General features: G+C 40.9%; 1 protein-coding gene across 2 annotated transcripts; it reads right to left on the bottom strand.

The window, feature by feature from the left end:
* Positions 1–8,444: 8,444 nt before the first annotated feature.
* On the bottom strand, positions 8,445–20,580 carry AQP4 (aquaporin 4). Of its 2 annotated transcripts, none has more exons than XM_083855881.1 (5): positions 20,523–20,580; positions 16,092–16,506; positions 15,006–15,170; positions 14,570–14,650; positions 8,445–12,840 (listed from the first exon to the last, which is right to left on the bottom strand). In XM_083855881.1, the coding sequence occupies exons 2-5, from the start codon at positions 16,470–16,472 to the stop codon at positions 12,562–12,564; spliced, it is 906 nt and encodes a 301-aa protein (XP_083712007.1). In that variant the 5' UTR covers positions 16,473–16,506; positions 20,523–20,580; the 3' UTR covers positions 8,445–12,561. The 2 variants fall into 2 exon arrangements, with proteins under 2 accessions (XP_083712007.1, XP_083712008.1); XM_083855882.1 differs by lacking the exon at positions 20,523–20,580 and adding an exon at positions 20,402–20,457.
* Between the last annotated feature and the right edge of the window lie 314 nt (positions 20,581–20,894).

Raw genomic sequence — 20,894 nt, forward strand, 5'->3', positions numbered from 1 at the left:
GCAATGAGTCCCAGTCCTTATATAGCTAAAACAATTCTGACGCTAGCAGTATCAGGAGGGCAGACAAAAACAATAAAAGTGATCAATGGGCTGAAAGGGTCAACATGTACATCAAGAACAGCAGGTGTTCTTTGGTTAAAATCATATTAAAAAGAACTCCACAAGATTTGAAGTCCACAAACTTACTGGACAGAGGGAAATGGTGTAGCTTAATAGAAGAGGGTTTAGGAAAATTGAAATAAACAGAGGCTATGAAAAATCTATTCCTTTCAGAACAAAACCAGTAAAGTCTTTTTGTAGGTAGAGTGGAAAAGTATTAATACATAAATGGTGGGAAAAAAATTCTCTCTGATAGAGGCGTACCTTGGACATACTCAACATATTTTTCCCTTACTAAGTGACTTGGATAAATGTACAGGACAGAAACTAAGTATAAATTAGCTTTGTATTCCAATGGTACTTGGCATAAGGATAAAAAAGACAACACCTGGCTTGATGTGATCCTTGTTATCCTGCTGCCTCTGCACTATTTCAGTTACCTCCACTCCCCAGGGCTGTTTGTTTTATCACCTTTCTAGCCAATAGCCCACTAGAGGCTTCTGTGGCAGAGATCATACTTTGTTATATTTCCACACTTTCTAGCAGAGTGAAACCTTGACCTCTGGGTTATCCTGCTACGGTAACGCCTAATGAAGATAATCTTGATCTGCTGGTATGGAATTGCAAGTGATAAAAAGTGATGAATATCTAGGTCAAAGAGCAAAACTCACAGCCTTCCTAAATGCATTGATTAGGCTGTTAGGCCACATCTCTGTTTGCTGGAAATGCCACAGCTCCTCCATATATTGTTATCAGCTTGGCTGCTGTCAACAAGATGAAACTGCCTACTTTCAAGTATTATGGCACCACTTTTCTATACCACGGTCTCCTAAAATCACTTGGATAACTCTTGCTGCTTGCAGAGCAGCTGCTGTTGGCACATGTTGGTTTTCTATCCAGCTAAGCATTGAAATGGTCAGACATCCTCTCAAAAATTAGTCTAAGGTTTATGAGATGTCACTGGCATGATGTCCCTTTACTACCTCCTGAACAAAGCCCCTAGGACTGATCACATGAATGGCCTTCAAATGCATCACTGCAAACTCTGTCAGCTTGGTATAAATAATTGTCATAGACTGCTTAACCAAGGTTGCTTTCCATTGAAGAGCACTCGTTTACCCTTTCCCAAGTTTTGTGGGAGATAGCTAATCCAGAACAAAGTGTCTGGTAGACCGCACCTATGCTTGTGAGAAAACCAGTCACTGATAACAAGTGTGTTGACAATTTCTTCTTAAGATCCCACAGCCTTTGTCTGTGTCAATGACAGAAAAAAGGACTTGGAGAACTTTGGCTCCAGAGCCCTGACATCAAGATTAAAGACATTTGCTTCTTCCAAGAAGATTGGCTGCTTTATGGAGCACAGTCCAACAGGGTAACCTCAATTCCAGTAATGAGGACTTGAAGCGCATAATCTGTAATTTGAAAAAGTTATTTTGCTATCACTGGAGAGAATCCTGACTTAACCTCTCAGCACAACAGCATTGTTTCCATATATTAGTTTGACTGAGTAGAAGCACAGAAAGAGGAGATCCCATTTTTTAACAGAGAAGAGACCAATTTATAGCTGCATTTGGGACTTTGAGCTCATCTTCAAGTTGGCCTCACTAATTAGCAACATAGACTCCTGCTTGCTTTGCAAGATTGGTTTACAACTGGAATTTGACAGAAGCTATAAAGAAATGTTCTGAGAGACTACTCAGGATGATAAATTGAAGAAAATTTCCTAAAATACAGTGCAATTCCTCATGCAAAACTATTAATGTGAGATATTACTTGCTGTGAAATGTCTTTTGAAGTGTCTACTTTCATGCTCTTTGTTTCACCATCTATTTTTATACAAATTTTATTCTTAGCACAAACAATTTTTCCACAGTCCCTTTGAATTTACGTTAGCAGTGTCACACTGCACAGAAACACACCACCACCAGTACTGCAGCATCTCTGGTAATTTTTGTTAACCATTGTCTGAGCCACCTCCTACTATGCAGATCAGCACTTCTGTTTCCAAGAGATCTAGCCCCATCCAGAGATGTTTTGAGCTCCCCTGCATTGCTGTGAGAGACATCACCAACTTAATCCCCCGACAGCATTTAATCCCTGAGTCATTCCTAGTGTAGATACTTTGCATGCTTCATGTGCTACAGAAGCATAGCCTCATTAAAAACAAATGACTAATGCAAGTGTATAATATCATTGCTACTTGTAAAGTATTTCATCAGTCTGGCTGTATTCCTTAAACCCTGGAGTCTCCGATTTTGATGTTTCCAGCTCTCACAGTTGTATCAGATGATCATGTGAGATTAAAAAAAAAAAAAAGGAAAACAAAATGTTTTTAATTTAAAACTCATCTGATTAAAAATAAAAAAGGAATGTTTTGATTCTGAATCTCACAGCACAACTGGCAGTATTTTGGATTTCACACAACAGTTATTGTAAAGCTTTCCTAATATTGCAAATCTGGTTGTCTTCTTCTCACCAAATAGAGAGCACAAACCAAACCAAGACAAAACTAACCTCTCTCCTAATTAACAGTATCTGTGTATCCACAAGTACTGATTAACATTCTCTTTCAACTCCAAATTCAGATTTGTGGGTCTACGGTGGCTCAGTAATACAGATAACCCTCTGCAGCCCTTGTCATGCAGGAGAGCTGGCACTAGTGAGCAAGTGGAAGAGAGTTCTGTTTTATTAATTAAAAATTCACCCTCATGACTGAACAGGTCTTAATAGCCCTGTTACCACCAGTAAGGAGGGATGGGAGAGGCACAACCACAATGTAAATGTATTTGTAATCAGGATTTTACTTTTGGCACTGTTCTTCCTCTAGATTCCTATGTGGGTCTGTAGAAGAAAGAAAACTAGCTGACCTACAGAAATCAACATGCCTGGGTTATACAGCTGCCTCTTAAGCATCAACCTCAATAGAAAAATTTGGTCTGTAAAAAAAAAAAAAGGTAATGTAAAATATCGCTGTGGTTATTTTTGTCACCAGCAGAGGTGGTGTCTTATCACCACCAGAGGTGCTTCAAGCAGACTAAAGATCCACATATGGAAAAAAAAAAAGGAAAAAAAAAAAGAAAAAAAAAAAAGGAAAAATAAAAGAAAAAAGTAAAAAGAATTATCTGTACTGGTTCTGTTGGTATTCTGAACGAAAGGATCTGGTAAGACGTACAGTCATGGCTGGAAAAAAACTGGCTGATTTTCAGGACTTCCTGACCTGGATTGTATTCAAGAAAGTACAAAGCAGGAGAGAAAAACACATCATGTGTTGGCAAAAGCAAGATGTATTGTATTTACTCAGTGCAGGTGTGATGATTTGTTACTTACAGAGAGCATTCATAGCTGCATGTTAAATCAAACCACAAGGAAAACTCTGTGTACCAACCATGAGAGCAGACAAAGCTTCCTCCTTCCAGATTTATCTGCAGCATAAACACTTTATGTTGGCTGGAGAAATGTTAACACTCGTAAGAGAGAAAATACCAATGTTCAGAAAAGAAAGATGTGAGCCAGGGCATCTGTGTTATCTTTTCTGTTAAAGTTTACTATTAAATCTGTGGGGTAACACTTAAAGAGCACTTAAAGACTTATTAGCCGTTTGTTTTATATGTATATAAATTATTTACATGTACACACACACACACACATATATATATATTACATTATGCATGTGTGTATGTATATGTATTATAGACACACATATTTATGTAAATTTAAACATTAAATTATATATACACATACATAAATGTCATAGTAAAAATTAGTTTTGACCATTCCTAGGACTACAGAACTGAGTATTTGAAACCTGCTTTAGCTATAGGATTTCCTTCTGCCCACTGGAAAGCTTAAGGATTTATCACCCTATGACTGCAAAACTGGAAATTAGTGTCTAGGTTTTCACATTATGTTGTTGGGATTATACATTCTCCAGTTAACCCTGAAACCTAAGATGTTTCACTATTAACTAAAGTTTGTGTTTTCAAGGATTTAAAATGACAACTTTTCAGGCTCCTTCTATCACCCAAGACTCCAGCACTACCATACATTACTGCCTGAATGTGAATTTTCTCCCTTTACACAATTTTTATATGTTGGCAGAAAAACCATTGGACCCCTTAAAATGAGAAACAAATGGAGAGGAATATAAAAAAAAACCAATTTATTTAGGCAATTATCTCAAATATGGTAAAATCTAAATAATTAGCAAAATGTTAAGAAAATGGATTAAAGTGGGCTGGATTCAGAAGAAAAATTTTGGTACATCACGAAAGAGAGCTCACAGAAACCATGTATTTTGTTAAGAAAAATGCACTCTGAAATGAAAATGAAAAATCTGAATCACAAATTCAGATGCTTGGAGCTCCATTGTGAAAACCTTTGCAGTTTCCACAGGGTCCCAAATTCATTGAAGGGACAGTTGCCTGCGCATGAAATATAGAAGGAAGGAGACCATACAATGGAGGGTGCCATCAGGTCCTGCAGAGCAAACATGTAAAACAGCCAGAAAAGTTTAAGCATCCTTTTTGACAAAGAAATGAAAAAAAGAGAGAAAATGAATTATTCTACTTAATTTGAGGACCATTTGAGGATTCAACCTGTAGAAAAGATAAAGCTAAATGTGTACAATCTGAAAAAACCAGAACTATAAGAAGAAAAAAGACCAAACTGCCCTCTTCCCCTAAAGTCCCCCAAACACACAGAACAATTTTTCTTACTAGGAGGACAGTAAAATCATTTTGCCTTGACCTTTTCCTCACCACTTGGACACAATAGAAATAGCTGCTATATATAAACCTTAGATGCTCTTCAGTTTTGCTCTACCAAAGCATATTTATTTTAACTCAAAAAGGCTAGTGGTAAAAGAAGTTGGGGGATATTTTATTTACACAATGATAAATTAACCTATGGATCATTTCTCTAAGGGTAGCTCTAGGAATGACTAGGATGCAGAGGGATCCAGATGGACTTTTTGACCTCTTTTGTTAAAGCTCACTCCATGGCATTTGCTGGGCCTTTTCAAAGCTAAAAGGTTGGAGGACACAAAGCTTTATTCTCACATTTTAGTCTCGAGGCTAGAAAAGCTTCTGCATTCATGCCCTAGCAATGTTTGCCTCCAGTAAATCTGAAGTATGCTGGGCAGCTGTAGAAGAAGAGAGAAAAACAAAAAAGCCTTGTGTCTGAAACATTTGTGTTTGTGTGCATCCTACCCTGTACAGCTGGTCTGACTCAGCTCTGAGAAGATGCTGTGCAGCTGTTTCTCTGGAGCAATACCTGTGGGCAAACAACAGCAGAGTCCAACATCTATGTACATCTTCCTGATCTCCAGAGTTCATTTTGTCCCTGCTCTGTCATCTTTAATCATGAAGCATTAGGCTTTTTCTTACTGGATATTCATGCACATATGTTCAGAACTTACAGGGACAATCAGCCATTGTTCCAGTTTTCCTATTGATGTTTTTCTTGCAAATCAGAGCCCAGGGACTGGCCACAAGCCCAAATCCCATCTTTTCAAGACTGATTATTTCTTTGCTGGGACACTGTTTGCTCTACTGCAGTTGTCTAAGACCGGGTTTGGCTGGTGTAAACCTACTTCATCTCTTCTGGAAGGGAAGGCAGGATTTATCCTGTGTACTGTACAGCTCTGGCAAGTCAAAGTAGATGAAATGCCCCCCACTCTGGTGTAACTCTGCTGCTGGCTAGAAAAAGTGGCCCCAAGTCCAAAGTGACAGTAGCAGCTTGAAGAAGCTCACAAAAGGGAGATCTAGAGACTAAATCATCTCATTCCAGCTCTGATGAGCTCATTCAGCTGGAAAGACAAAACAAAATATGCATGTGTTCCTGTCTGAATATGGGAACACAAGGCAGCTAGGCACTGAGATACCAGGCAAATGGAAATAATTAAGTACTGGAACAGAATAGCAGAGATGTCACTAGGAACTATCAAAGGAAATTTTTGAGGAAAAATGAATGACTTTCCAATGCCCTGAGATTTGCTGTTCTGAAATAATGAAGTAATTCCCACAGAATAAATGGAATTAACATTAAGGTAGAGTGGAATAATGGTAAAATATTTCGCATGGTAGAAAGTTACAAAATGTCTAAGGCAATCAATTTTTAACTGCTTGAAATGTGGGGAAAGAAAACCTCGTGGCAAATGAACTTTTGGGAGGAAGAGCAGCAGAACCCCATTGGCTCCACGGCAGTAGGAGATGGCCCCATTTCAAGCTGGATGACATATGGCTCAGAAATAAGTGGAAATAAATGACCAAGTCATTAGGATCCCAGTGGGGCTTGCAGCAATCTCAAATGGCAGCTGATCTCCCACAGTTCTATCCACTGTTCTTTTTCACTGCAGGGAAGAAGTAAACACAGTGGCTGTGCCACGTTGTGCCTCCCTGCACCTTTCACACTCAGGTGTATGCACACATAAGCACATATGTGCACATTTTAATAGACATGTCTGTTTACAAGAACTTATAGGCATACTGTGAATTCCAGAGGTTTTTATGAAGATTCATATCAGAAGGGAAATAGGGATGAAACATCACTGGCAGCTCATCGCTGTGCATGAGTGGAGAACAGCAGCTGGGAGCTCTGTTTGCCAGGCATGCCCAGAGAAAACCTCTGCCTCTCCCCATCCCACATGGCAAGGTGAGAGACAAATAATACAAGCCCCAATTTCCTTTCCAAAGAACATTATGATAGCTTTCTCAGTCAGATTATGCCACTGTTCTTGTACTTGTAAGGATTGTTTTTCTAACTAGGCAAGAAAGGTCAAAAGAAATTAATAGCCAAGATAACAGTTATCAGTCTGATACAAATAAAGCAGTGTATAATGTTTGCAATACACTACAATCTACAACTGATAAAGGAGTCTAAAGCCAAAGAAGGGTTTAAAAGGAACCTGATATTGGAAATATCTACTCTCTAAGTTCTCTTTTTAAGCAGATGACTCTGTCACAGTTGCTGTTTGTAGCTCTTGCTGCTGAAGACAGTGTCACCACTGAAGGCTAGAGTGAGGAGCATGGCTCAGCCTCTCCATGGGATCCAAAAAAGGCTCAGATGAGATCCAAAAGCTTCATACACATCCTCATACAATGGGGACTGTTTTAATCCCTGATACCTTAGTGCCAGTAATCCCCGGGTAAGAGGTATACTACAAAGATCTCCCTTGCCCACATGGTTGCTTTTTGTGTTCTTCCCAGGACCCTTCATCTTAACATTGCAGACAGCTCCATCACTATGTGTTTGTCTTTGTAACTCTCCAGACACCCCTATTCCTGTTTTATTCTTGTTTCAAAATGTCAGAGTGGCTCCTTCCTCATGTGATTGTGACACCAAAATAATTTTATTAGTTCTTCCTAAATTCCCTTGAGAACCTGTTTCAGTAAGGTACAAATTATGTGTGTATTAAGTTGTATGCAACATACACACTTCCCTAAGCCTCTTGTGAGATGCCTCTGGAGCTTGAAGAAGCTGAAGGCTTCAGCTGAAAACTGCAAGGAGTGAATATCAGGCATGAGCCGTTCCTGCTGTTTAGAAGCTATCCCAGGTGATGTGTTTTCATATTAGTCATTTTCAGGTTCCTAATTTATCTCCATTAATGCCACAGGAGCTAAATTTTGCATTCCAAGCAAAGAGCTAGACGACTAGAAATGTCACAGGATCTGATTTCCGTTGCTGAAGATTGTCATGGGAGCTTGGTCTCACAAGTTGTGTTTTAGTGAAAGGAGTCTGAAGTGCCGTTATGATTTCTATCACTTTTAAAAACCTTGGCTCTCCACTAGTGCTATGAGTTTTTAATCCATATGCAAAATCAGTGGTGTACATATATGATCTGGTTTCAGCTGGGATGGAGTTAATTTTTTCTCAGTAGCTGGTACAGTGCTGTGTTTTTGAATTTAGTATGAGAGCAATGCTGATAACACACTGATGTTTTGGAGTTTTTTATTAAACTGCTCTTATCTCAACATACAAGTTTTAGTATTGATCCTCCTCCCCATTCCACTAGGATGGAGTGGGGGAGGTGAGCAAGTGGCTGTGTGGGGCTTAGCTGCCAGCTGGGCTTGAACCATGACAGCATACTGGCATAATTTTTGCTTTAATTGGTTTAGCTCATTTTCTTACAGATATTAAATCTTTTGCACAAGCAACTCTCTTCTCTGAGTATTTTTCCACAGTAAATTATTCATTCTCTGTTGCACACACTTCCAGACTCCTCTTAGACATGTTCTATGGGTTGAATTCGGAGTTCTTCCTTTTATTTCAGTCCTGAGCTTTAGGATCATGAAATGTTTTCAATGACCACAAGATGCCTTTTTTTTTAAACACGTTTATTTGCAACAGTAGTGTGAGAAACAGTAGAATACATGTGGGAACCAGATAACCCTGTATTATTTTCTAGTGAATTTTTCAGTAGATTATTCCAAATATTACATATGGAAATTTTAAATCCTGTTACATTAGTTCTGATATCATGGTGACTAAGCACTTAAACAATAATCAGTCTTGTGGAAAAATCCATATACACAGTTTTCTTTACCTCATTTGTCCTAAATTTCAGACTGCAACAGTATGACTTAGATTGTAAGTGGGTAGCAAATACTTCAGTCTATATTTACATATTGTCTATTTAGAAAGTCCTTGAGAAACTCAGATACACACAGGCTGAATTGAGATACAAAAAATTGTGCATGATGTTTTCACCTCTCACCTTGAGAAGAAAGACTCACAATGTAAAATAAGATTAAAAATATTGGATGGTGTATAATATCCTGAATGTGTTACACAGCTGGCAGATAAGATGTTTCAGAGCACAGCAGTGGCTGCTCTGCCATCAAGCACTAGAAAGGTAGATGGCCATCCAGCTTTCTAAGCACATACTGTAGTAATTACTAATAATCAGAAATAAAACACATTTTGAAAAGCTGGTATTCAAATACATGCGACATGGCTAAACACGGCATGAGATGAATCTCACTCCAACTTCCACTGAAAGGTGGAACATTTCAACAGAAAGGTTATCATGACAACTTGAATGCTGCAGGGTTTCTTTTTCTTTTTTCCTGAGAATAGTTAGAATTTGGGTGATGAACTCCTCAGAGTACACACAGCCTAAAAGGTATTTGTGTGGAATCACCCTTAGCTTCCATGCTTTCTTTTCTCAAACCCAGTGACTCAGTATTATGAAGGTGCTTGTTAAAGTGCAAATATAGCATTGAAAACAATTGTGCCATCATGGAGGAGTGAGACTCATCCAATTTTTTGGGGCCCCAAAATGATGGCAGAGCTGCCAGTCATCCTGTGATACCCATCCACCATCATAAACAAAAAATATTTCCCACCAAAACCAAGAAATGTTTTAAGAGGACCTCAAGTGTGTTCTGAGGTGCAATATAGAGCTGAAGAGCTTTACAATACAAATCTCACTCAAACAGTATCAAAGTACACATTTTAAAAAAGTACTAAAGCAAAAGTATCTTGAATCCATAAAAAGGTCATGCTAGTCTTTTATTTAACCAAGTATGACTATTGTACAGTGATGATACCATTGCAAGACAGTTTAGAGGAGCACATATCCCTATGCTAAACTAAGTCCTAATAGATGCTGAAGAGTGATGTTCCCTTATATGAATGGTCATGTCTTGTGGTGGAACAGAACCACCTGTGATTACAGTCACTCCTAAGGTTTTACTTTCGGGTGGGTCATAAACATCAAGTTGAATGCATCTTCTTCCAAAATTAAGTATATTGCTGAAAGCCTCGGATTTTAGAAAAAACACAGTGAAGTGTGTGAGAGAAGCCACTAGGCCCCCAAAAAGCTCATGATCATTTCCACTGTAGTCAATGACAAACTCCTCCACGAGTTTTAATCTGTGGGATCAGGAGCAGACCTACCACACATTGCTTACCTGCCAATGTCTAATGGCATGGCATCAACCTTTACTGTCTGGTGGTCTCTATTTTAGTCTCTTCTTTTCCCTGACCTTTTCAGAAGTCTCAGGATCTTATCCTCAATAAGGAGTTCTGCTGGTTCTGGGGCCTGTTCTGAGTGTTTGCCACAGTTCATTAATACAGAGTGTTTCAGGAAAAAGATCCTCCTAGCAGAGGTGGCTGGTGCAATGCTCACATTATGCTCACCTCAGCAGCAGAATCAGGCTGGGTGAGGAAAACACACGTCAAGCCATTTGTGTAAAGGACCCTTAAGCATAAAAAAAAATCACAGCTTTTTAACTAAATAACACAGTACCATGCAAAATTCACAAATTAAGGAGTGTCTTTAAATACAAAAAAAAAAAAAAATGCAAACCTTTGCTTAAAAATCCACCAATTCTATGTGTATTACTCTTTACCTTTATAAGCCATGCAAAAGGTTTCACCAAAATGTCCCTTTAAAAAATACAGATTGGAACTATTAAAAAAAAAAAAAAAAAAAAAAAAAAAAAGCCCAACTAAATGCCTAGACAAATCCCCCAACAAGTTTTGATTTTTCTCATTGAATCTCTTTATCATGGTATTTATCCATCAGAGCAGAGGTTTAACACCACACCGGTGCTGCCCTTCCCTTGGGAGACTTAGTCCTTGCTGTGGGAGTGAGCTCTTATCTGCAATTTGACATTGTCCATTGCAGGTCCCCAGCCACACTCGAATGCAAATGCATGAAGAAGTCATGAATCTCAGGTTCAGTGCAGGGAACTTGCTCCACACTAACAGGGTTTAAGGCAAGAAAAATGTGAAACTTGAAAAAGGACATGCTGGGACTATACAAGGCTGCAAGCTGGGATACTAGAATTGCCCTTGGATCATAGTGCACAGATTTGAGGGCTGTAGTGGTTTATTATCTCATTAGAAACATCTAATTCCCTGTAATAAAGATTGCATGTAGAGTACGTCAAAGAACAGATGAGACTAATACAGCCCACAGTCAGGGCTAATACTTTTTTTCCTCTCTTATTGCTAAATAAGCAGGGGTAGCTTTTCAATTTAAAAATAAAACCTATATAATTACAGTAATAATACCATGCTCCTGACTGCTCTGCAGCTGCATATTGTAAAACTCAAAGCCACTGATCAGAAACAAAAGCAGTAAGTCAGTAACAGCTTTACATAAATGTTCTGCTGGGGAGATTATGTCTGGCAAAAACCTCTATAGGGGAAACACTGTTTACCAAATATATTTCATGTCCTTTTCCCCCTAAAACACCCTGCAAGCACTTGAACCTTTTTCTAACAACTGATAAAGAAATCTTTGCCAGAGGTGTAGTTTATGACTATGTGAACACTGGAACAAACCGGGAACCTGTTCAAATAGTTAGGCATCAGTTACAACAAAAAGCCAGAAGCAGTCATATTTTTATCATCTGTTATAAAAAAATATTTCCCAATCAGAATCTCAATACAGTTAAAAGTTAAAATCTCTCTACATTACTAATAAATTAAAAAAACACTATCTCCACCCATCTCGTAAGAAAATAGGTAAGTAATTTAAACCTTTAGTTTACATAAATTAGCACAGAAATGTGTATTCAAACAAGTGCACTGAAAACAGATATGCCTTCTTTTCTTCTGATATCTCTTATTTGAGTTATTAAGTAACAGGAAAGCCTTTATATTCTTTGCATGACCTTGAGAGTCTGCTAACACCAAATGGTCAATAGTCAAACCCCAGGAGAATGTTTCACCAGATAGACAATGACAAGAGGGAGCACGAAGTACAATCAACTGCTTTGCAGCTTTATTACTGTACACTTCAACATTCCATTTCAGCGTATTTACTCTTGGGGATGAAGGTAATGTATTTGTACGGCAAATCACATGAGTGAAATTTGATGGGTTGATAGAATTTTTTTTAAAAAGCCTGTTAAAGTATCATTTTTTCAGAGGTAGTTTGCAAGGCAATAGTGATGTACATGAGTGGAAACAATACTCCTTTGCTTGACTGTGGATAAAACTTTTAAATAGTGCTGGTGCTGTCTCTGAATCTCGCAGAGAACGCTTAATGGGTAAGATGTTATAATCAGAGCTGACAACAGCCAATTAAGTGTCAGAAGAACAATCTGATAAGTAGGTCTTCATGTCTATAGGCATTTCCTGATATGTCTTAACTGTCAATCTGAATGTTACACATCTCTATCCTTATCTCATTATTGACTGATTTATTAAAGGAGAATGTATTCATCTCTTTTTCTGACTTTGGGGTTGCTCCAGAAAGAAGGAAAGGAAAATACTAGGAACAAGTCTAAATCTGGAATAATAGATGGGGAATCCTAATTGTTGCAAAGTCCTAATCTTCCAACTGAGCAGGCGTATGGTTTGGTGACACCACTCCATGCAGCTGCCTACACCATACCTGTCAAGAAGTGGAAGGTGCTCAGTCTAGAGGAGATCTGTTTCTTTAATGGGTGGAAGGATATCTGTGGACGTGCTAGCAGGCTGCTCTCTGCTTTCAGTGCCTCTTGCTAGTCATACGGAAGACAACACCTCGCTGGATGGATCTCTTCCCTTCTTGTCCTCACCCCTGTCGATATCAATGACATGAACGATGCCAGGCTTCAGGATCAGGTCATCAGTCTCCACATGGCTCCTGCCGTCATCCACCTCGATGTACTTGCTCTTGGAAGGCTGGGAAGCCTTACCAAAGACATCTTTGAAGCGGCGCTTGAGCTCAACGTCTGGGCAATAGACGTACTCATACAGAGCACCGGCAAGGACTGCTCCGATTATTGGTCCCACCCAGTACACCTGCAGAAAAAGGAGGTGGAAAAAAACCCAAGCATTAAGCTTTTAAATTAACAGTGATAAGATGACTGACAAGCAGGCCCACTTCACTTCAAAGTGAAATAATTTTGTCAAGTTTTATTCATCTATCTCTTTACAGGAGACCTCTTCTAAACCTTTCGTTGCTCATTGCCAGCTGTAGACCATAAATATGGACTCTTCGCAGGAAGACACATAAAGGAAACACTGATGTAGAAAAGTGATTTTCTTTCTGCATTTAGAACCAAGGTAACAACGAACTTTCAAGGAAAGAAAACCATTCCTAGTGTACACACAAACAGTTCTGCTTCGGTATTTCAGACTTATGTTTCCAAAATATTTAAAATTTGGCATTTAATCCTAAAGAACACAACAGGCAGTCAACCAAAACAGGCACTCTAATAATCTAATTTGAATAAGCAAATACAATGGACATAATACAACTTTGTAGGTACCTATCTATTTCATCATGACAGGCAGCAGTGCAGTAACATTAGTAGGTGCCAAAGCTCACAGGCCCCTGCCGATGGTATGCCAATGTCACTGCTCTGGAGGAGGAAAAAAAAGCTGTTTTTCCAAGTGTCCAGGACAGTAACTAAGCTTCTCCTGCAAATTTCTCCATGGTATATTTGTTTATTGTTTATAGCTTTAGTTATAAATTACAGGCTTCCTCAGAGTATGGATAATTAATCTTGTGAAAAACTACAGCAGTTTTTCATATGAACAAGCCATTCACTGATAACTGGGTAAATCTGCCTCAATAGGATAACTCTTGGGAACAAAGTTACACATGGTATCATGTTTGCAGAATGGAAGCCTTAGGGCCTGAAGACAATGCTATTTCTATTCTTAGCTGTAGTGGGAGCAGTGTGGGCTTCACAGTTTAAAAATCAAGAAAATCCTTATATGCACTGTAATACACAGCTCCTCCAGTTAGCACTGAAAGTGTCCCTAGAAGTGATTTCTCTCCATATAATTACGTGAGGCTGAGCCGTGATCCATCTCTCCCTTATAAAATATGAAATGCTTTTTTATAAGTTGGATTGTTGGATGCCATAGAAATTCACTGCATCATTCACAGCCTGCTTATAACATTGTTTCCTGCACAACTGCTCCTGGCTAAGCTAATACTTTCAAACTGAGGAAGGTAACATCTGGCCTGGTCTGCAAACACCAGACTGCAACCTCTTCATCTCTCACTGTGGGCATTTGCCAAGACAGGTTCTCCCCCAGGAACCAGATCACAGAGGGTCCCTGTTCACATTGTATACATCTGCCCCAGTTTGCTGCAGAACCAGGTGAAAGGTGAAGTTGACAGAATTACTTCCATAGCTCCTCACCAGCATGACCTGTGGGATTTGCAATCTGCCTTGGAGGACTTTCTTTTTAGCAGTTCAATTATTTCAGTCTCCCTGGGTCATGGGTTTTTGTTTGTTTTTGGTTTAGTTTTGAACTTTTTGTATGATTTCCTTTCTACTCCAGCTACTACCTCCACAAAAAGGCCCCTGAATAGTAAGATGCTATTCCAACATGCTGCACTGCAGTCTTAGGGGAGGAGCATGATGATGCCTAACATGGGGCAGGTTAGTGCCTGTCTTCCTCGGGGATGGTCTCTGTGGGATGTACTGGGAGAGATAACTGAAAGCAAATGACATATGAAAAATCCTCATCACTGTTTGTTGCTATGATGAAGGAAGTATGAAAGGAGAATTACCCATTGGTTTTCCCAAATGCCCATAATGACAGCAGGTCCGAATGATCGAGCTGGGTTCATACTGGCACCGGTGTAATTGATCTAAAGCAGAGAGAAAATGTTGCCTGTTATTAAAGTCTGAAAGGTAGTGATTTGATTTCTATGGGATACCCTGGTTTTGTACAGCTCCTCCTCTTTACAGCAGATACCATCACTCTCCTGAGTCTTAACACAAAGTTTAAAAAAGTCATCACATGAACAGCCTGAAAAGTTCTAGTGCACCACCCTACCCAAGGGGACACTCCTGAGACTCCAAAGGGCTTTGGCATGGACCCATAAAGAATACAATAGCTATATAGCTGTAATTGCTCTAAAGGTCACAAAAGTTTTCATTTACTTCTGAAGTAGTCATAAAGGGTAAAGGGATCTATTTTTTAAAGAGAAACCATTAACTTACAGCAAATAAGTGTCCAATTGCAACAGAAAATCCAATTGCTAAAGCTACTGAACCAGTGACATCACTTCGTTTTGAATCACAGCTAGCAAAAATAGTAAAAACCAGCTGGAATGTAATTATCAATTCCACCAGGAGTCCATGCCCAGCAGAAAGATCTCTGTGTACCTGTAAGAAGGCAAAGAAACACCAGAAATGAAGAAAAGGTGATTTTGTAAATCAGACAGCCATCACATGCCTAAATTGTATTTCAATGAATGATATTGCAAAACAGTACAAAGTGAAAGACAACAATGACCTTTTAGAGATACAGCTTCCCCTCTCTTCAATCTTCTCCCTTTTTTTTTTTTTCTTTAATCTTTAAAATGGTATTTTATTTTGAGACCCATGGAAAATCACTGCTGGACTGAGAACAGAAAGCTTAACAGTAACACCCAACTGGAACTTCAAAGTTGGACTGCAGAAGTATAGCTTATTTTTACACAGGGATTTGCAAATGCTGCACTTCCCTTTCACCATTTTTTTTTTCTTGGGAGCACTGGAATTTACTATTCAATTATAAATTCATTAATTAGCTCTGACTTAATTAATTTAAATTTCAATTAAAAATTAAGCAGTGTGCGGCTCAAGTGCATTTTTAATAAGTGCTGCAACAGGGCTAACTGATGGCATTCCTTATTAGTTTAGAACAAAGCTGAAATCTAAGCCACAATCTATTTCAAAAGTATGTCATTTTAAATTGATGTTTTTTCAATCCCCATCATAATAGCATGGAATTAATTTCCCCTCCCCAGACCATATAAAAATGACATTTCACACATACATTATTTAAATTTTGTATGTAAATTAACATTACCTGCTGTCATCAGATTTGGGGAAGTTCTAGGAAAGAGAACTTCTATATAAGGAATGGCTGTAGCTATTACACTGCATAAACCCATCCTAAGGAGAGCTTTAAGCCCTGTCTGGTTGTTGTAAACAAACCAGCAAGCTGTCAAAATCTGCACCTGAGCTCTCCCCGTTCTGTTTGACACAGATTCTATTTTCCCAGGGTCTGAGCTAGCAGAGGGGCAGAGGAGAGGTGATTACCGCAGTGACTCCCAGGCCCCCCACCACGCTGGGCGGCGTGACGAGGTAAAGGATGCCCGCGCCCACAATGGCTCCCAGGCACTGGGCCAGAATGTAGAAGACAGACTTGGCGAGGCTGATCTTCCTCGTGCACACCATGGCCACGGTCACAGCAGGGTTGATGTGGCCTCCGCTGATGTGTCCAAAGCACTGCACCATGGTGGCAATGCTGAGCCCAAAGCAGAGGGAGATAAGGACCATGTCCACAGGCAGGTGCTCCTCTGCTCCACCCCAGTTGATCGTGGAGCCAAGGCTGAGGAGGACAAAAATGAGCATGGCCAAAAATTCTGCCGAAACGGCTTTCCAGAAGGGCTGAGTCCAGACTCCTTTAAACGCCACCATAATTCTCTCACACTTACACAGACGTCCACACTTACTGCAAAGGAAAGCAAATCTTCATCAGAAGTCACCAAGTAAATCTTATGCTCTCCTGTTGGGGGTTGCTCTTCAGCAGACTTCAGAGAGAAGGTGGCAACACTGAGTATCCTTGGGCTGGGACAACCACAGACCACACTCCTAGAGCAGACTGCCTCTAAAACATGCCCAGTGTTGGAGTGTCTGCAGGACACAGGGTAATTAATCACTTCTTGCAATAACTCTGTGTAGTTTCAGCTCCCAAAAAGCAACATATTTTGGGAGCTGTGTATTTTGAAATGATCATGAAATTAGGTGTACTCTTCTGTGCCAGCTGAGCTCTGATTTAGAGGCTGTACAGCTCCACCATTTCCAGTGGCCCGTTGATCATCATGGTCATTAAATCAAGAAAAAGAGTGTCCTCTTTTTCTATGCAAATCTGTACTTTTCACAAAGCAGTTAAGATAATTCAATAAATAGCAGTATCTTAGTTGAAGTCTAGTGGTTTTGAAGACAGCATAGTGCCAGGAAATTGCCTTGGGAGCTAGAAGAGAAAGTTTATTTGCTTGAGCACTCACACTGACCAGTATTTCAATTTATATTTATGCAAAGAGCAGTTTCTTCACTGTGGATGTTGGGTGAAAATTGAATTCAGGCAGGAGAATAGATGCAATCCTATATTCTGACCTTTAAATCAATTGTTTAATCAATAAAGTGCTTTCTTTTGGGCTAATAGCACCGATTGAGCTGGGGAATAGAGCAGTATTTTCTGTATGTGTGGTGTGTAAAACTCTGCATGGCAAAGAAAGAAGTGTCTTGGCTTTTCTTCCTGTCTCGAGATGCTATTTATTAGTCTACAGTGCCTTCCTGATGAGTTACAATTTTGCTAGATGTTCAGATACCTATGAAAGTGGGTCACCAAAGAAAAGTTATTTGTGGTATTAATAAATTAGGAGAATAAGCCAAAAGGGAAGCATTTTAATTAGTTTCTAAGGAATGCTAAAAAGATTCTTCTGTAAAAACAAAAGCAAGAAACATCCAACCCATCCAAAAAATAGAAAACAAAAGAAAGAATATTCAGCTGCTACATTTGGGAACAGAATTTCAAGTGGAAGATGGATGAATTTATGCTCAGTTATCTAATGTAACTGAGCTACAATGCATATTTAATTCCAGTTACATCAGAAAGAAGCATAAAAGGCATGTCTGCCCTTTTCAAGCCACTGCAAGAGGAATGGCCCATGAATTTCTTAACAGTTCCACTGAGTTAGGGAAAAGCAATTCAATGCTGTGACTGCAGCAAGTAAGTTGTTTGCCTGACTCATTTCCTATGCTAATTTACTCTGTATTTTGGATAGGCCTTCTGAGGTCTCTCTCAGTTCTCTAGACTCTCAGATGAGAACAATTACATTCTCTCCTAAAAAATGGCTCTTGTAAAGTGCTTCTGATCTTCTAGAGAAGTGAAGCCAGAACCTCAAAAGAGAATCAAGTAATACCCATAATCTTCTGATTTTAGGTCGAATTCAGGAAAAATGGAAAGATGTTTTTGCAAGATCTCATATTAACAGTCAGTTAATGACCAACCATCTAGACTAGACTTTTTGTACAAAATGAACCCAAAATCATTGCCTCCCTCAAAGCTGAAGCTCACAGGTATTTGGCTGTTCTTACCTTTGAACATTATGCCCAGATTCACACTGAAACCTAAAGGCTTACCTCTGATTCCCTTACTGCTTCCTCACTAATAATTTATCTTAGTGACCTGGGTAAGATATAGCTGCTATATCTATACTGAGAAAACCTCATTTTCCCAGCTCCCTGGGCATCTTCTAGGTGAACACAGGGATGGCACATACAGTGAATCCCATGAAAGAGAAACCTGGGTGTACAGACAAAGGAAGCAGCACTCATGAACTCTTTTATCCCTCAGCTCAGCTGAGATGTGACCTGGATTTCCCTGGTTCAAGCCCTGGTGTTATATTCAAGAGTTTTGAAAACTTTCCAGCCACCAAGGGCACCATGGGGGGAATGTAGGTTTATGGAGCATGGTGACTCCTGATGTCTTCATTCAAATGTGCCTGACCATCTCTTCCTGTATCAGAGGACAGTGACAGCAGCAAATTAATTACACACCTTCACCCTGGAAAGTGGACAGAAAAAAGTGTTTGTATTTGGCATTAAGATCATGCAGTTGGCTTCTTACTAGTTGTGGGACATCTTGGAAAATCCCCTTTAAGAGTGTGTGTGTGTGTGTGCATGTGGAAGATCACAGGTTCTACTGGACTGCTGGTGGGCCTGACTGGAAGGAGGATACCACTTGTAATACCACTTATTGTTTCTCCAGTTGAGAGCATGTGCAGTCAATTAAGTCAATATTATCTGCAGCCCTGAAAATGCAAAAATCTGGCTGCATGCAAACAAAATCTGGCTCATCAACCTAAGTTTTTGTTTTTTCTAGAACATCATGCTACACAGAACTCTGTCAGCTATACAGTTAATGATCTAAACATCTATTTTTAATCCATACATACCTGTTTTTTTTAAGCACTCTGTTTTTCTATGATTTCAACACCAAGCAAAATGCTCAGCTGTCAAGGTCAAATTTTTCTTTTTAACTGCACACCTTTCCTCTTTACAGCAAAACCCCCTATAAATGTTACTAAAAGCTTAATACTGTGTTTGAGCCCTGAGCCCAGGTTGTCACTTAAATCAAAGGCAATTAGCAACTTAGAAATCAAAACCACTCGAACATCCACTATTTGTTCAGCATGCAGTTAAATTTAGAGGCTGGAGATGAGACAGAGTGATGGCTGTGACAGGTCTGAAACTGCAGTGGGACCTCTCAGTAGCTAAGATTTGCCATCAACAAATGCGTAACTTTTTTTTTTTTTTTTTTTTTTTTTTTTTTTTTTTTTTTGAGGGGGGGGAGGAGTAGTTGTCATGTTTTCCTTTGAAAAATTCAAAATACAACAGAAAAACACTTTCATGTGGTGGTCACACATTAATTTCACACGTGGCCACACTGGAAATTTTCTGGTGTGTGCTACAAGATTACACAGTAAATTGTGTCTGATGGGATGGATGCAAGGTGGGCTTTGCAGATCACGTTGCCAGCGGGGCTTCAAAGGCATAACAACAGAAATCACAACAAAGCTTTTCGGTACAAAAGCCAAACAGTATTTAAAAAATTCTTCGTTGGCTAACTAGTATAATTTGAGGGAGCAGAGCAGACATCCCGGGCTCAGGCTGGCGGCCGGGCACTCCACAGGGCACTGCCCTCAGTGGATACCGACAGCGGCATCTCCGAGCGAACTCCCCCTGCCCGTCCCGAGCCCGCACCGCCGGCCGGAGCTCAATGGACACCGCGCACCGCCCGGCCGGCTCTGAGGGAGGAGGGCCACAGGCCACTGTTGCAAAACCAACGCACAGTCGCAGGGATTGCTTGTAACCATTTTGCCCGTGGGGAGCCCCGGGAGCGCAGCACCGCAACTTTTTCCCTGTGGGATACCTGGGCTTTCCCCACACGCCACTCTCCACTGCAGGACCGCCAGCGGACAACGGAGTTTTAACCTGCGGAGAGTGAGTTTGCTTCTCTCCGCACTCTTGCAAGGCGCCTCTGATGTTAAAACTCCAGAGCGCCCGACAGGCTCGGATGGCGCCCTGGGGAAGGGGGAGCTGTGCCCGGCTGACATTCCCCGCAGGGCAGCGGCAACAACGCGGAGCCCGCACCTGCCTCCGCGCACCCCCGCGCAGGAGCTTTCCCGTAAACTCATTCTTGTTTTGGGGGGGCTGTCCCCGCCCGCCTGCCTGTCTGTCTATCTCCTGCCTGTCTATCTCCTGCCTGTCTATCTCCTGTCTGTCTATCTCCTGCCTGTCCCCTGCCTTCCCTCCCTCCCCGCCCGGCTCCCCGCACTCACCCGCGGCGCGGCGCGGCCGCTCGCTCGCTCATTCCTCCCGGGCGGGCTGAGCGCCGGGGCCGGGCCGGGGCTGGGCGGGACGGGGCGCTCCCCTCCCTCCCTCCTTCCCTCCCTGCCTTACCTGGAGCGCCGGGCGGGCGGGCGGCTCTCGAGGAACGGCCCCGGGTCGGCCGCGGTCATGTGGCTCCTCAGGGCGGGCAGGGGGGTCGCGGCGCCGGGCGCAGGCAGCGGGAAGGGCCGGGCAGGGAGCGGGAAGGGCCGGGCAGGGAGCGATGCGCTCCTGCGGCGCGGGGCCGCCCGGCAGCGGGGAGGACTCAAAGGCTGATCAGTTCCTTCTCTGCCACTCGCTGTGTTGAAGGGAAAAAAAAAGCCCTAGTAGGTCAGTAGCCAGGGAGTTTTATCCGTTTAAAATGGCTATTAGGAGCTTAGTAGAACTCTACTGGTTACGAAATCATAGATTGATAGAATATCCTGAGTTGGAAGAGACCCACTA

The sequence above is a fragment of the Zosterops lateralis genome, assembly GCF_965231275.1.
Source record: "Zosterops lateralis genome assembly, chromosome: 1".
NCBI lineage: Eukaryota > Metazoa > Chordata > Aves > Passeriformes > Zosteropidae > Zosterops > Zosterops lateralis.

Excerpts from the sequence above, each read along its gene's own strand:
- AQP4 (XM_083855882.1), bottom strand. The coding sequence starts at position 20,433 with ATGAGCGAGCGAGCGGCCGCGCCGCGCCGCGG. Across the intron at positions 15,171-16,091 it reads GGGGCCTGGGAGTCACTGCG|GTACACAGAGATCTTTCTGC; the intron begins GTAATCACCTCT and ends GCCTTCTTACAG. Across the intron at positions 14,651-15,005 it reads CAATTGGACACTTATTTGCT|ATCAATTACACCGGTGCCAG; the intron begins GTAAGTTAATGG and ends TCTCTGCTTTAG.